The sequence below is a fragment of the Phaseolus vulgaris genome, chromosome 9 (assembly GCF_000499845.2).
Source record: "Phaseolus vulgaris cultivar G19833 chromosome 9, P. vulgaris v2.0, whole genome shotgun sequence".
NCBI lineage: Eukaryota > Viridiplantae > Streptophyta > Magnoliopsida > Fabales > Fabaceae > Phaseolus > Phaseolus vulgaris.
The window spans coordinates 19,368,687-19,384,835 of NC_023751.2; the positions used below are offsets into that span (position 1 = coordinate 19,368,687).

The 16,149-nt window shown below is 28.3% G+C and overlaps 1 protein-coding gene across 1 annotated transcript; it reads left to right on the plus strand.

Moving 5' to 3' along the window:
- The first annotated feature begins 7,830 nt into the window (after window positions 1-7,830).
- LOC137820352 (F-box protein 7) lies at window positions 7,831-14,848 on the plus strand. Its single transcript, XM_068624397.1, has 11 exons — window positions 7,831-8,034; window positions 8,272-8,358; window positions 8,505-8,617; window positions 9,105-9,221; window positions 9,304-9,400; window positions 10,025-10,098; window positions 11,462-11,515; window positions 11,602-11,703; window positions 11,887-11,945; window positions 13,787-13,997; window positions 14,548-14,848. Exons 1-11 carry the CDS (start codon window positions 8,019-8,021, stop codon window positions 14,605-14,607), a joined length of 990 nt encoding a protein of 329 aa, XP_068480498.1. The 5' UTR covers window positions 7,831-8,018; the 3' UTR covers window positions 14,608-14,848.
- Window positions 14,849-16,149: the final 1,301 nt, after the last annotated feature.

Genomic DNA, 16,149 nt, shown 5'->3' on the forward strand with positions numbered 1-16,149 from the left:
GTTAGGCTACTCACAGATTCATCATGTTGTGTCATCCAACATGTTTCAAAAACATTCTTTACACTATTTCACCAACATTTGAGTGAACACATTATTAGTTAAACATCAACATGTCACAATATGGTTTTACTCATTCCAAAACCTAATGCACATTGTCAATTCATTATGCTTGAGTGTTATTTATTCCCTAGTAGTGAGAGTTGTTTGATCTCTTTCTCGCTTAAGTTTCAAGCCATCACTTAGACACTCAAGCTAACATTTAAGCAATGATGAGTAATGCATTTATTCATAACTCACCTCTTAAGTATCACTCGAATGGTAGTCCGCAACTTAAGAGATATCAACTTAGAAACACGAAAAAAAATCACAAATAAAACATGTACATATCAATTCTCCCAATTCATTGTTAGAATAAATTACTTTCAAAATATAGATTTTAACATTAAACCAAAATATATCACCATTCAAAATCATACTTTGAATCTCCAAAATAAAAATAAAATAAAATAATAAAATTATATATATATATATAATCATGCTCATATTTATATATCCATACACATTTTACATTTCACATATACACTCAAGGATTCAATTAAATTTGCTAATTCCATAGATTTCAATCCAAAAGTAATGAAGATAAATTACAAATTAAATCTACTCAACAAATTTTATTGTGCTAAACAAAAGTACAATTTTTCCATCCACATGTTTAATTTACTCCTATGATTCTAAATTTATTATGAATGAGTATAAATAAATATTCCATATATTGATTTGAAAATTATATATATGGAAGGACATGTCGATGTAATTGTTTATTAGAAGTATTAATTATAAAATCTATATGGAAAAGAGATGTTTTTGCTTTAATATAGTCTAAATAATAATATAAATTAAGACAACATGTAATGAAGTGTTAAAATAGAAGTATCGCTTATATAAAAAATATAACATCCATTAATAGAATTCTAATATCATTTTTTAAATATCTCCAACCCATCATTGTAACTTCTTTAACAACTGGACATACAAGAAAGAGGAAGTGGAGTTTGTAGTAGAAACCATCATCTTTTATTTATCTCTAATTCTGAAAGGATTTTAGTACTAAATTTTAATTTTTCAAAAATAAATAATAAATCATAAAAAATATAATGAATTTTAAAAAATATTTTTAAATTTTTTACTTTTTATTTTTTATTTCTTTTATAAAAAATTTTATATTAAATATCATTATGTAACTTGAAATCTTAACTAACAACAATAATTTGTTACCATATCATCGGTTATCATATTAAAAAAGTTTTATAAAAAAAAATGAAAAACTTTCCAGTGTTACCATATTCATATAATTTTTAAATTTTGTTTATATCTTCTTGGTTTTCTTTAGTAATGGGATTAATTAGACGTTGAATGTCTTTTTCCAGTGCCCACCTCTCTTTTTTTTCAGAGAGATCTTGGAGTTGAACAGTGACAAGAGATGTCCTAGGAAGAAGGATGACTTTGATCTTAATGCCTAGCATCATAGTCAGTTTACTTCAACTTAGAGAGAGAAATGCAACTTAATTGAATTTTAAAATTAATTTCAAACAATTTTATTAAATTAAATAATAATTTAAATGATTTTTAAACAATTTAGTTTTTAATACCATTTATTTCAATTTTATTCATTTTCCTCCTAGTGATATAATTGATCTCCAATAAGTGTTCTGTTTATTTTCACCTTTTCATAATTCGTCCATTATTTAATTAAAGATATTACATCTTAATTAATAAAATAAAACATAAAAACTTCTATTATATATGTTGAGGGTGTACAAATGTGGTTTAATGTATAATACAATGTTGTTATTGTTTGTTAAATGTCTGAAAAGGGTTAGGATATGAGAGAAGTACTAACATGTTCTAGAAATAGTAAGACTTATGGAAGTTGTAAAGTATAAAAGAATATAAAATGTCAAAAAAGTATTTGAGTGACCTTTTACACTTTCTATATATGTATACATAAAAAGAGTTAGCTAGGATAAAATAGTTTGGTATAAAAACTGTTGGTCAAAGTTGATTTGTGTAGTTGTTGCTAACTCATATTTCCATTTAGGTGTAACTTATGTTGTCCCATCTGAACACTCAATAATAACATTGCTTGTGTCAAACTTCTACATAATGAAGCTTTCCACCGACAATATGACAGTTTATTCCCTTATCACTACACAATCATTGTTTTTTCTGTCTTAGTGTCTACAAAAGAAAACCACACCAACCACAAGATACTATGGACACACAAACCTTCCAACCATCTGATGATATTTGAGACATATTTGCTGCCTGTTTACTGTTCCAAAGTAAGATATACAAACTCTAGAGAGTGTTATTTGTTCACAAACCTAAAACAAAGAAAACTTAAAATGAGAAAAAATAATCTGCACTATATTATAATTAAAAGAATGAATGTTTTTTGGTATATTATAGATAAAAAGCTAAATATTTTTTAATTGAAATATGGATTGCACTGAGAATACATATATCATAATTATAAACTCACATCATTTTTTACTGTGTAAACTAACCTCTTTCAATATACAATTTAATATTTTCTAATAAAAAAATAGTTCACTAATATATATATATAAGTTAGGTGGACTGATTTTTTGGAAATTTATGTATGGATCACTCTTTTTTATGAAAAAATAAGAAAGCGGACATTGGCAAAAACACATTTTTACTTATATAAATTGATACTGTATATAGTATTTGAAATGGATTGCAAAATTGTTGAGGTGTTGATTGTTTTTTTTTTCTTCAATATTTTATTCTTTTAAATTTCAAAGTTTATTTTTTTAGTTTTTTGACATTCGATCGGATTTGATGTTTAAAAGATGATTCAACAATTAAGTAAGTATTAAGTGAAAAATATATAATAAATTGATTAAAAATATATTTTACTTTATTATAGAGAATTTATTTATAACCTTGAATCATGAATCATTTAAGGCAAATGCTTCTCACACCCAATCATTTTTAACTTGCACTCAACATATTTTTTTAATTTCCAAAAATATCCTTAATTTTTGAAATAAAAATTCGGAATTGAAAATAATATATTCCAGAAAAATAAATCTGGAAGTGGTTATTGAGTTTTGGAAATAAAAATCCGGAAACAAAAAATTAAAATTCTATTTTGGAAAAAAAATCTGAAATTGAAAATAATACATTTCGAAAAAAAAATCTTGAAAAGAGATTATTGTGTTTCAGAAATGAAAATCTAGAAACAAAAATGAAAAATCCATTCTGAATAAAAAAAAATTCATAATATAAAATTTCGTTCCAGAAAAAAAAATCCAAAACACATTTTGAAATTTTTTTAAGACAGTTTCGTCTTTTCTGCTGAAATCGGGTGCTGTGATATGGCTGAAATCGGGTGCTGTGATATGGTGCAGGAAGCAATTGCCATCATTTAAATGATGACCGAATTTCTGCTTTAAATATGTTTGGTATCTGAATGATACAACACTAAAGGGTGTCTCGATATTATGAGAGAAGATAATTAGAATTGCATGCATCTTCAAGAAAGACAAAACTACATTTTTTTTTCACTATTCATGTCATTTCTTTTTGTAATGTGCATGGTAGAAATTTCTTACTATGCATACGTGATTACCGGAGTCGGTTTGCAGGTAAATAGGTAAAAGTGTAAAAAAAAAAGATGAATTTCAAAGTTTATATAACACATATAATCATAACTTAAACAAATAATGGATAGGTTTGATTATATAATATAATATAAAATAATATAATATAGTACTAAATAATATTAAAAATAAAATAAATAATAATAATAAACATTAAATAAATAATAATAACATAAATAAATTTATTTAATAAAATAAATAAATAAAAATAGTTAATAGTAATAAAATTATAATAATAATATCATTATTTATAAAATAAAAATAAATAATAATATTAATTATAATGAGAAAAATTAATATAAATATATATATTAATAAAATTAAATTTAAAATTAATTATTTAATTATTTATAATACTAAAGATAATTTAATCATTTATAAATATATTATTTAAAAAAATATTTTAAAATAATAATAAACATAAAAATACTAATAATATTATAATATTAAAAAAAAAATTATAGAATAATGACAGTAATTAAAAAAAAAAATCAAAATAAATCCATAAATAATAATAATATAAAAAATAATATTCTTTATTTTAATTTTAGTTTTATTTTATGAAAATAGTTTTTCTACATTTTAGATGTATTAATAGTGTTATATAATTCATGATTCTTTCAAGAAAAAATGCTTTAACCAAATGTGGATAATATGTATAAATAACTTATCATTCATTCTTAATTCAATGGTCAAGAACTTTAGAAAAAGAGAAAAAAACTTGAATTTGACATTGCACGGGCAAAAGTGAGTTTTGAGCATTTGATAACCATAATTAATTTCTTTCTCAAATTTCGATTCTAAAACTATTTATAAATAGTGAATATTGTTTTAAATAAATTTATATTTTACCATATGTAACTATTGCATCATCAACCTCACACCTACATTTATATATTTTTGTTGGGCACTTATCTTTTGTATCTATTCTTATGTTTGGGCTCCATTTTTTAGTCTATGCCTGAATGGTTAAAAGATGGATAGTTTGTTCCGGCATTTTCATATATTTTTGTGTCCCTCCCACCCAATAACAAAAAAAAATATATCTTTTTATCTTTTTTTTCCACCTTGTAGATTTATAAAATTTTAAAAAATTATATATATGTATATATTAATATTGACTTCGAAAATAGCTTATAAATTATGTAATCTTAAATATATTTTTAATGGTGTTATGGAAAATAGTTTTTGAATTATATAATTCGAAATATACTTTTAAAAAAATGGTATTTCAGATTATATAATTAAAAAAAATTGAATTATGTAATTTGAAAATGAAACCATGCATATGAAAAAAAGCTTTCATATTACATAAGCTAATCTCATGTCTCATATTAAAAAAAACTGTCTCATATTAGAAAAAACTTATGAATTATATAATTCAAAAACTAATCACGTATTTAAAAAAAGACTTATGGATTACATAATTCATAAGCTAATTACAACTTTGAAAAAAAACTTTCTGATTACGTAATCTAAAATATTATAAAAAAATATTTTTGAAATACAAAAATTTACGGAGGTGAGAGAAAAACATGTAAAGATGTAGGAAGAAGCAGTCCAAAATATGTTCAAAGGCCCAAGCCCAAAAAGAATAACAAAGTAGGGCTCAAGCAGCCCAGGATCCTTCTTCCTGTACCTCCACATGTACTGTCTCCGATAATAAATATGAAAATACGATTTTGCCCTTTAGTAAAAAAATAAAACAACAAAATTCCAAAGACTTTCTCACCTTTTTCCTTCTTTTTATTTTGCTAAGCCTCTCAGCCCCAAGCACCCAAACACTCATTTGACATTGTTGAAGGTTTTCAAGGTGGTTCTTTATGTATTTGGGGAGGATTTTGCAGTATTTTTTTTATAGTTATGTAGTGGAATGTATTATTTTTTTGAGTTATATTTTATTGTTCTCGTTCATCGATTTATAACTGTGTCTTTTATCATTTCGTTTTTCATAGTTTATAAATATTTCACACAAAATGTTTATTTGACAACCGTGTTCTACCCTACAATTCAATAAATATTAATATTTTAATTATTTATAGAAATTTATAATTTTTTAAATTTTAAAAAAATTGAATTGTATTTTTATTAAATAAGTTTTTTCTTTAATTTTTTAAAAAAAAATATTAATAGTTATTGTGGTTATAGGGTGAAACTTCAAAATATCATAACCCTATTTCAGATTATGCATATTTAAAGAAGTCATTTTATTATCCCAAATTGATCACCAGATTTAAATAATACAAAAGTAATTTTTCAAAAATATATTTTCAAACTATATAAACTGAAAACTACTTTTGAATATATTATTCATTTTTAATTTATATAATCTAGAATATATTTTAAAAAATTATTTCCAAATTTAATATTAGTTTCCGGTTTATCTAATCTAAAACATATTTCTATATAATCCAAATATACCTTTGCCTTACAAATTACCTAATTCAAAGCATTTTTCTAGATCCAATTATAAGTTGATTCTTCAATGCAAAAACTATTCTACCCTTTCAATGAATGCCGCAAGAATACATACAAATTCGCTCCTCCTTCAAACATTTAACTTATTTACATAAGGGTATTTCTAAAATTATACAAATTAAGAGGGTGCTGGAAAAGCATATGGAGGTACAGGAAGAAGTAGCCAGCAGCCCATAGCTAACCATATTCCACACGGGACACAAGACCCACTTACAATTTCAATCTTTGTGGATTCAAATACTGGCAATTGCTTTCTGCACCATATCACATTGCACCCAATTTCTGTGGAAAAGACGAAAGTTCTCCCGGAAAGAGCTTTTGATTTTTTTTTTCAGATTTTTATTTCGGAAAAAAAAAATCTTTCGGATCTATTTTTTCATAATATATTATTTTCAGTTCTGAATTTTTATTTTTGAAATAAAGGGTATTTTCGGAAATTTAAAATTATATTGGGTGTAAGAAGAATTTTCCTGAAATACATTATATATATTTTGCTTATTATGAACTTTTAAAAAGATAAGTAAATTCTGCACAATAAGTTTGTAATCTAACAGGATTTCTCAATGCACAGGTATAGTGTAAATGATCTTATAAAAATGGTCAAAAAAATATTCTATTTTTTATTTAAAAAATTAAATGTAGCGCATTTTTTTACTGTAGTGAATTGTTTTTACACACATAAACTAAACTATTTTAACAATATGGTAAAAATTTACGCGGCTGGTATTTTTCAATAAAAATATTAATTTTGATATTTGTTATTGGAAATTTTTTTATGAAAAAATTAAATATAGTCTTCAAAATAACTATTTAAAAAGTCAATATTTTAAATTGTATAAATTAATAAAATGGGCAATGATTTTAATTAAAATTTAAGATAACATATATTTTAAAATTTGATTTTTATGGCATTCTAAAATTTGATATAAATAGGTTTTTTAAAAGTTCAACATATTTAGAGAAATTTCAAAATAATTAATGATGAAATGACGGTAAGTATGTTCTAATTAAATCCCTGAATAAGATACATTTTTTTAAAATTTCATATAAGTAAGGTTTTAAAAATTGAGCATTTAAAAAATATATATATAAAAAGATTTAAATAATAACTTACAAGAAATGTGATAATTTTTTTTTTAAACTTGAGCTATGTAACACAGATACGGACACTGACACGGACATGGACACGAAGATACGTGTAATCTCTAAAATGTAGAACACGGATCTATATATTATATAATTATGAATTATATAAATTAATAATAAATATTTGTGTTCACAAGTATGTTTCAGATTTTTAAGAGAAGGAAGATTTTTTTTTCATAACTTGTTCAAAAGAATTTGTTTCTTATTTTTATAATCACACTAAAAATTTATACAATAAATTTAAATTTTTAAAAAATTATTGTATTTATCTTTTTTAAAATTGTGTTAAAATCATACAAAATTTTCAAAAATTTAATAAATAACTTTTAGTTAAACACTTCACCAATAAATGTCCTATAATTATCATACGAATATCGACACCGATATACGTATCCGTACGCCAAAGAAGGGTTATAGGGTTATGGAACTTGAGCAATGTATCTAGACGCATTTAGTGAATACGTAATATTTGTTAAAATTACTACAACCATAGAATGGGATGTCACGTGTCAGTTTCAGGCTTCAGTATAAAGGGACCCGCCATAAATTAGGGGCGCGTACACTTCGTACCTGGCCTACGTCGATACGACATCGTTTCGATGTGTTCTTCTGTTCTGCAATTGTTACCCAACCCATTCCCGTCCTTCGTCTTTCTTCTCAATTTGTCTGAGAAATTCGAGAAGGAACCTCCTGCTACATTCATCCATGGCTTCTGGTTCTGGTAAACTTGGATTTTCTCTCCCCACACAATTAATTATTCTTATTTATCATTTTTTAATACCCATTGTTGTCATGTATTTTCTTAATTTTGGTTGTGTTTTTGAAATTTTGGTCAAGTGAGAATTAAAGATTGGCGATTCAGCTGAATAATTAAGTTCATTTGGTGTGATGAGATTGTTTTGTTTTATGAACGAGTGATCAAACTCGAGTGTTTGTTTGTATTTTCCTTCTTCTACAGATTTTGCTTTGGCGGTTTCCTCTGAACTCGAGTCGGTTTTGAGGTTGAAGACCGTTGACTATTTTATTACGAGGAGGCCATGGCTTGGTATGTTCCACGCTGCTACAATGGTTACTTGGTTTCTTTTTTGTCTTCCTCTTATTCCAAAATTTCTATTGTAGGGTTGAATCAGTTGTTCTGTATAACTGGGTGGTGTAATTCACTTCTTTTTGTTGTTATGCATTTTGTTTCAGATCTTTATGGAGTTAATGTTAGACCTGTTGCGCCATTTGGGAGTGCAAGTAGGAGGCCTTACGTGGATCCAGCACTTATACATCGCTCCTTGCCTGATGAGCTGCTTTTTGAAGTATTTCACGCATCAACTTATATTTTTTATCATTGATTTAATGGTGGTTCTTGATGGTGGAAGTACATTATGTGAAAGTGGCAATATGAGTAGTTACTATCTGCTGTGTGCTACTACTTCAGATCAGTCGTGTGTAGTCTAAGTGTTTGATCTGGGACAGTTTGGTCATGTTTACGAACTCAGTTTTTGCTCTCTCTCTCTCTCTCTCTCTTTCTCTCTCACACCTACACACACTCAGTCGCCCAAATACCTCTTTTGAAAACTTGATAGTAGATTTTGCCTTGTCGATGGTAAGCTTTGAGCTCAGGAAATGTTCTTAAAATAAGAACCAGAATATCCGTGGCCTAATTCTTTCAGTTGTTTGAAACCTTTATAAAAACTCTTTGTCATTTTCTCCAATTTTTTTATATGCCCGGAAATTCATATTCTAAAAAGTCTATCTTTGTATACAAGAAAAACCGAGAGATTTACTGAATACATTTTATAGGTCTTTACTCGAATGACTCCATATGACTTGGGGAAGGCATCTTGTGTATGTCGAAAATGGAAGTACACAATTCGTAATCCTGTATTTTGGCGCAATGCATGCTTGAAGGCTTGGCAGGTAAACTCAGAAGAAGGTTTTGAATATAGAATTCCTACTGCTTAAAAATCACATTTCTGATTATAGAGTCCCTTTTACGAAGCTATCTGGGATTGTGGAAAACTACAAGATACTTCAGTCAAAATATTATGGCTCTTGGCGGAAAATGTGGCTGTTACGACCAAGGTTGCGGACTGATGGTAAGAACAACTGTCTTTTATTGCATAACTTTATTTTCTGCTCCTCATACTTATTGACAATGGTGTGTGATGGTTAATTTTTTTTATTCTGATCTGAAAATATGCTTGGGAATTCTCATTATTAGAAATGGACTGGGCCTAACTCAGCCCTACCTATTTTAAAAAGGAAGGATTGTCCTAGCCCTATTAGGAGTATTTTGGCCATATTTCTTTTCTCTAATCAATGTTTTACATCTTAACTCTCCCTCCTTGCCTGATACTGGAGGTTTGGAGCTTGAAGTTCACACGACTAAATTTTGCAAGTATCCCAACATTTAGAGTTGATAGACTATGGTTTTTTTTTATTGTAAATGAACTGGAACCCCAAAAGCTAACTCAAGGTAGAGGATTGCTCTAACCATATGAGAACTATTCTGACATATTGCTAGCGAATGTGGGACATCTTAGCATTCACATTTATTACCCTCCCCTCCTCCACAACCAAAGGTAAAAAGAGAAGAAGAAAAATAAGAAAATGAACTTAATTTAAATCCAATCTATAATGAAATGCACACTATTTTCCTCTTCCTTTTATGTTGCATTTTTAGTTAGGTCCGTTTGTCTTACTATGCTTCCATGACTCAGGTCTTTATGTGAGTAGAAATACCTATATTCGAGCTGGGGTTGCTGAGTGGAAAATCACTAATCCCGTACACGTGGTATGCATCAATATCTTCTTGTATTGCTAGTCAATAGACATTTTTTTTTGCTTTTTTTAATATTTGCTAATGTCATTAAGTAGCATTTTATTAACTGGGTTTTCGTCAACTATTTTTCAATATCTTATTTTGGGGAATAAGATGTGTGTAGTAGACTATTACTTTGGAAGTATCAGAAGGTATTTGCTTTATTTTCCGTTTTCATTCTCAGCTCATACATTTTCATGAATAACTCGAGTTCTTTCTCTAAAACTTGAAGACAAGAAAGAAAAGGAATACAAGATGACAATTTTGCCATTTTAAATGAAAACTTATCAGCTGAAAATAAAGACAGAAACCAAACTAAACCAAACAGCCCTTAGTGTTCCTCACTTAAGAAATCTGGCATCATCAGTTTATAATGTCCACTGTTTTTAAGAGTTAGAAACACTTGTTACTTGAAACCGTAAAATTGTATGTGAATTTATAAAGGCTAAACAATACGGAATCCTAGCATTTTCATGTGAGGAACCTTGTTCTGTAAGATTTTTAACACAATATGCTTGAATGAAACTGTAAGTCTATAAGCCTGCAAATCATACGCATACCTTTTGATGTCCTGTCCGGGTAACCTCAAAAATTAGATGATAGCTGCTAGCACCTCTTGTTGTCCCTCGACAATTAAAACTTTAAGAATGATATTTGTCTCGGTCATACAAATTCAAGCAGCAAGTGAATCATTGTTCTAATTCAGTTTCTATTTGTGATTGACATATGATAATCCCCATTAATGAAACTTATTGTTGTAACCTTAAATGTTTCAGTCAGATCCTCTTGAGAGTGTGAAAAACCTGAGTGTAGGGATGCACCTTTGGGTATTATTTTTAGTCTTCTTGGTACTGTAACCATTTAGCGCTATAGTATTTGAATAGGATATTTCTCCTTATAAACCGTTATAATTGTTGGAGAAGACTGGTGAGTGTATTGTATTATCCTTGGTATGATGGAATGCTTTTGAAGTTTGTATTGCCTTTTTAGTACTCTCAGCACTGGAGGGTTTTAATGTAAAATTTGATTACCTTCCCCCGGTAGGTGTGTTCTACGCATTTATTTTATGCATTGGTGGTTGCTTGGTCTGGATATACAGGATACTACATGATGCCTCTTTTTTTCTCTTGTAAAATTTTAAAAAATAATTGTTAAGCAGTGCATCTAGGATGATTCCCTGAACCATTTATAAGTGTATAGGAATGTGAGTTCTATTTATATTGGTCCTCAAGTTTCAGTGAAAGACACTGTTAAAGCAAGTTGTGCATAATTCTTGTTTAGCTTTCATTATTTACCTATTTATTTTTTGTAAGTAAACTTTCTCTATGTTCTGCAGGTCTGCTATTTCCGGTACATGAGATTTTTTCCATCTGGGCGATTCCTTTACAAGGTTATAATTCAGTAATGTCTGAATCCATTTAATGTGTATACTTTCTTCTATCTGATTGTATGAGAAGTTATTTTTGTTTTATGTAGAATTCATCACTGAAGATCAAGGATGTGGTGAAGTGTATGAATTTTCGATCATCTAAAGCAGACTGTGTTTTTGGTGGTCACTACACATTGTCAGATGACAAGGTTATGTTCTTATGTTTGTCAAATTATGTAGTTGATTTTTTCCTGATACTTCTGCCTCCTTTTAATCTTAATTATTTAAAGATCTGAGTGGACATTCTCTTCTTGGACATTTATTGCATAAATTAGTATTTATATTTCTTTTTATGGATTTTGAGGCATTGACGATTGATATTATCACGGCAGGTTGAAGCTGCAGTCTTATATCCAGGCATGCGACCTACTGTTTTGAGGATACGCTTAAGGTATTTGATGGGTTTGCCTGATTAGCATACATGTCTAGTTGAACAGTAAAGCTAACATCAAGAACGAGAAATTAAATCTTTTCCTGTTCTCTATCTTTTTAGATTGGGATTTGATGGGCCATTTATACTTTTGTTATTTTAGAAAATAGATCAAATATTCGTCAAAATTATCTTCAACTGGTGGAGGATGAGGTGTTGAATTTAGAGAAATTTTTTCAGTATAATAAGTTATTAAAGGTTGTTTGGAGTTCACTGGTCCAATGGATGCCTCAAAACAACTCCCTCCCTTCTCCATGCCAGATAAAAAATAAATCTAGAAAGCAGTATATCCTTTTCAACATGGATCATAGAATAAGGAGGCATCGTTGTTGATGCTTGTGAAGGGAGCCAAAACAGGGATGGAATAATTTGTTGTCATTGGAGAAAAATGACCTGAGCAAAGGATATTTTATATATGGGTTCTATTCTAGTAAGCCCAACACCCCAACCATTCAATTTATCACCCGCGTCTTAAGTAAATTTAACAGGGTTCCACTGACATATTAGGTGCTAATCACATGTCACTGTTACTGACTTCTGATCCACATAATTGACAATAAAATGGGATACTAGAAAAGTGGCAATCGAGAACACCTAGTCAGGCAAAATTAGTTACAATGTTGGCTGATAATCCAAAATTGGAGTTAATTTAACCTTGTTTTAGCAAGGAAGTTAGATTCCCCTTCACAATGGTATTAGAACCTAGTCCAAGTCCATTCTTGGGCCACCTTAATGTATTTGTCGCACTCCAAGCTGTTGGTAGACCACTTTAATTAGCCCGTCTTAGTTGCGGCCTTTCTAGGGTTGTGCTAATTGTAGTCTCGAGAGTCATGGTTCAATTTCACATCAAATAGAGATATGATTTAAATAGAATTTATAAAACTTGGAAAGTTCTCATTGCCTCAAGAGTGGTGGTTCAATTTCACATCATTTAAATAAAGCTTATAAAAATTTGGATAGTTCTCATTTTAGAAGTCGATGTTACGGGGTTGAGTTAAAAGTTTTTAAAATCTTATCTCACTAGGTGAGGATGGCTACATGGATCACATAGAAGCAAAAATGAATGTGTTTTATCACTATAAATAAAATAGAAGAGATAATATAACATAAAGTGAGTGGGGATCTACTTACTCCTAGAATGATACCACATAATTTTTAATGGACGATGAATTTCATTAGTCTCCCAGGAGATTAAATGTTCCCATTAAGTACATTATGTTTGCAAAGTTCCATACTACGTAAAAGCTACCTTCTAATTCATCTTGGGAATATATTTTAGCATATAATATATTTTTTAAATTAAATTCAATGTTAACTATGAAATTGCCTTACCGGTGAATATTTATCTAAAATTTGGTATGATTAATATCACGATTTAGTAATTAAATTTGTTAAATTTTGGAGAAAAAGTTATAAAATGGTACAAGTGCCTTCATACTTCTACAATAGGCGAGTTCTTTCGGATGTAAGATAACATCCTATATAACCGTATGAGAATTAGAATAAAATCATCAATGCAAAATATAATTAAAATTGGTCTTTGTGTTACATCACTTTGAAATGTCCGCTAGGCTCTTGAAAGTTACTGAAGATCATTGGTTTTAACAGTTCTATACTGAAAAGTAGAATATAGAAACAGAAAAGAAGTTTTGTATCATGTAAAATTAGCTTGGATTTTGATAAAGAGAAGAGAAATTATGCTAATTTCTTTATTCTTATTTTTTTTTAAATTAATATTTACTGACAGTATGAAATGGACTTTCCTTTTGCAATATGCTTCTGTTGATCTGCGTGTGGTATAGGATAAGGGGAACTACAACAGGGGCTAACAATCGGATGGATTTGATGTCACTTGTCACTAGTGGTGTAAACAGTAGTGAGGCAAGTGTACCTGAGGAGGACATTCTTGGAGTTGTTGAAGGATGGCAGGATGATGAAACACACAACCCAGATGTACCAGCTGTCTCACATAAGAGGGGCATGACTCCCTTTGTCTTTGTTCCATTTGAAGAGGTACATTTTTGTCATATGATCCTTTTTTAATTATAAGCCTTCAGCTGCTAAATTGAGTAATAAACATTTTAATGATGCCCTGGATTCAATGAGAATTACATCTTGGTTTTTGTTATGTCTAATATTGTCTCAAACGTTGTAAAGTAATCAAATCCCCTAAATTATAGGTTAGATTATGCTATAATTTTAATAAAGCGATAAAGTTCAAAGTTCATTCATTTTGTAATTTAGTCAATTGAGAAAGAACTTTCTATAATGGAAGGTTCGTAGCTTAACGTTGTTGAAAAAGATCATCCATTAGCTACTAGCATATATGTAGGTGGCATTGGATGACATTAATATTACTCATGTTTGTTTCTCATTTTTCAAAATTACTTTTCTCTCTTGTTTATGGAGGAGCATGTTGACACTTTAACATAGGTAATAATACAAGAAAAGCCAACAATTAATTATCGGAAGAGATTATTTGTCTTATCGTTTCACATTACGTCTCTAATCACACCTCTTTCTGAAATCTTAGTACTCCTTAATTTCTCCCCCTTTTGTACAGGCGGAGACATCTGTTTTGAATCTTCCGGTGGAGAAAATGGATTATTTTGTGCCTGGTTGAATTGTTCGGATGCCTCGGAATAGAATTGGCTCATTTGTAAATAATACACATCTTGAAGTCACTAAATTTGTATATATGTATCTATGTGTAACAGTGTTGTGATGAGATGGATTTGGTTCGTTTTGCAGAATTATTCCTTTATTTATGCACCTGCATAACGGTAATAATTGTAGCTTTTAGCAAATCATGGATTCGGAGATATGATATAAAACTATAAAAAGAATTCTGTTTGACGTGTTCACGAATTTTTCACCCACTATAAAAAGAATTGTTCTTTTAGCATGTAGATAATGTTGAATTGATGAAATTGTTCTATCGAATTCTTGGTTATATGAAAATACTTTGAAGCAAGAGTTCTTTGACTTGATAATTGCCATTTATGTCCCAGTAATCAACTAAGAATCGCTTTGATATTTCAGTTATTTCACACACAAATTTTGGATAAGTTTTAACCAGCAATTAGAGTTTTATAGTTTTATACTCTGCTTTGGTTGGATATATAAAAAGTGAAGCGAATGGAGGATAATATTGTTGGACCTTCAAAAATTATGATTTGGAATTCAATTTTTTGGATTGCTGACTTTTGAATTGTAACTGAGGGTAGGCTGATTGAAAAAATCAACTGAAATTCCAAGCTGCTTTTTTTTTATAAAAAAAAGAATAATGAAGGGAGGATTTTGTTGAAGAAAATAACATTTTCTAAAAATAGTTCATTTGGAACAAATTTGTAAAAAATATATTTATTTTAAAAAAATAAGTGTATAGGATATAATAATTTAGACAAGTAAAAGTTTAGATAAATAAATATTTATAAATACATATATTTTAGTAGAAAAATTTAAATTAGAAAAATATGTAAATAAGAAAATTTGATGAACAAAAAGATAAAAGAAAAAGTTGTAAAAAAACAGTAAAAAGTGTTTGATATAATTAAAATTGGACAATTTCTTCCTACACCTCATAAATTTTTCAATTTCAAAATTATCTGTGAGCAAAAGTTGCAAGATTTTTTATTTTTTATTTATTTTTAAATTGTATAATTCATATAGAATTCATAATAAAAAATATATTTCGAATTTTAAAAATTGTATTTCGAATTTTAAAAATTGTATTCCGAATACAACTGTATTTCAAATTCTATAACTCATAGCACTTTTAAACCCAAAAAATATTTTCAAACTCTAAAATTCAGAATACAAAATTATATTTCACATTTTAGAGCTTTGAAATAGGTTCTCGAACAGTTGTAAAGCCCCATGACTACTCTGCTTGTCTGGGTTGAGCGCAGGGAAAATACACACAGATCTTTTATAGACATAGTATAATTTTATAGTATAATTATTAAAATAAATAAAATTTGAAAAAATTATTAAAATTAATAAATTATGTGAAAGTTACACAATTTTTTGTTTAAAAATTGTGTTAAAATAACAAGACTTCAATGTTATTTTGATACGACTTAAATATGAAGTCGTATCACCCTGTTAGGATTTATGTATTTTAATAATTTTTTTAAATTATCTATTTTAATAATTATATATG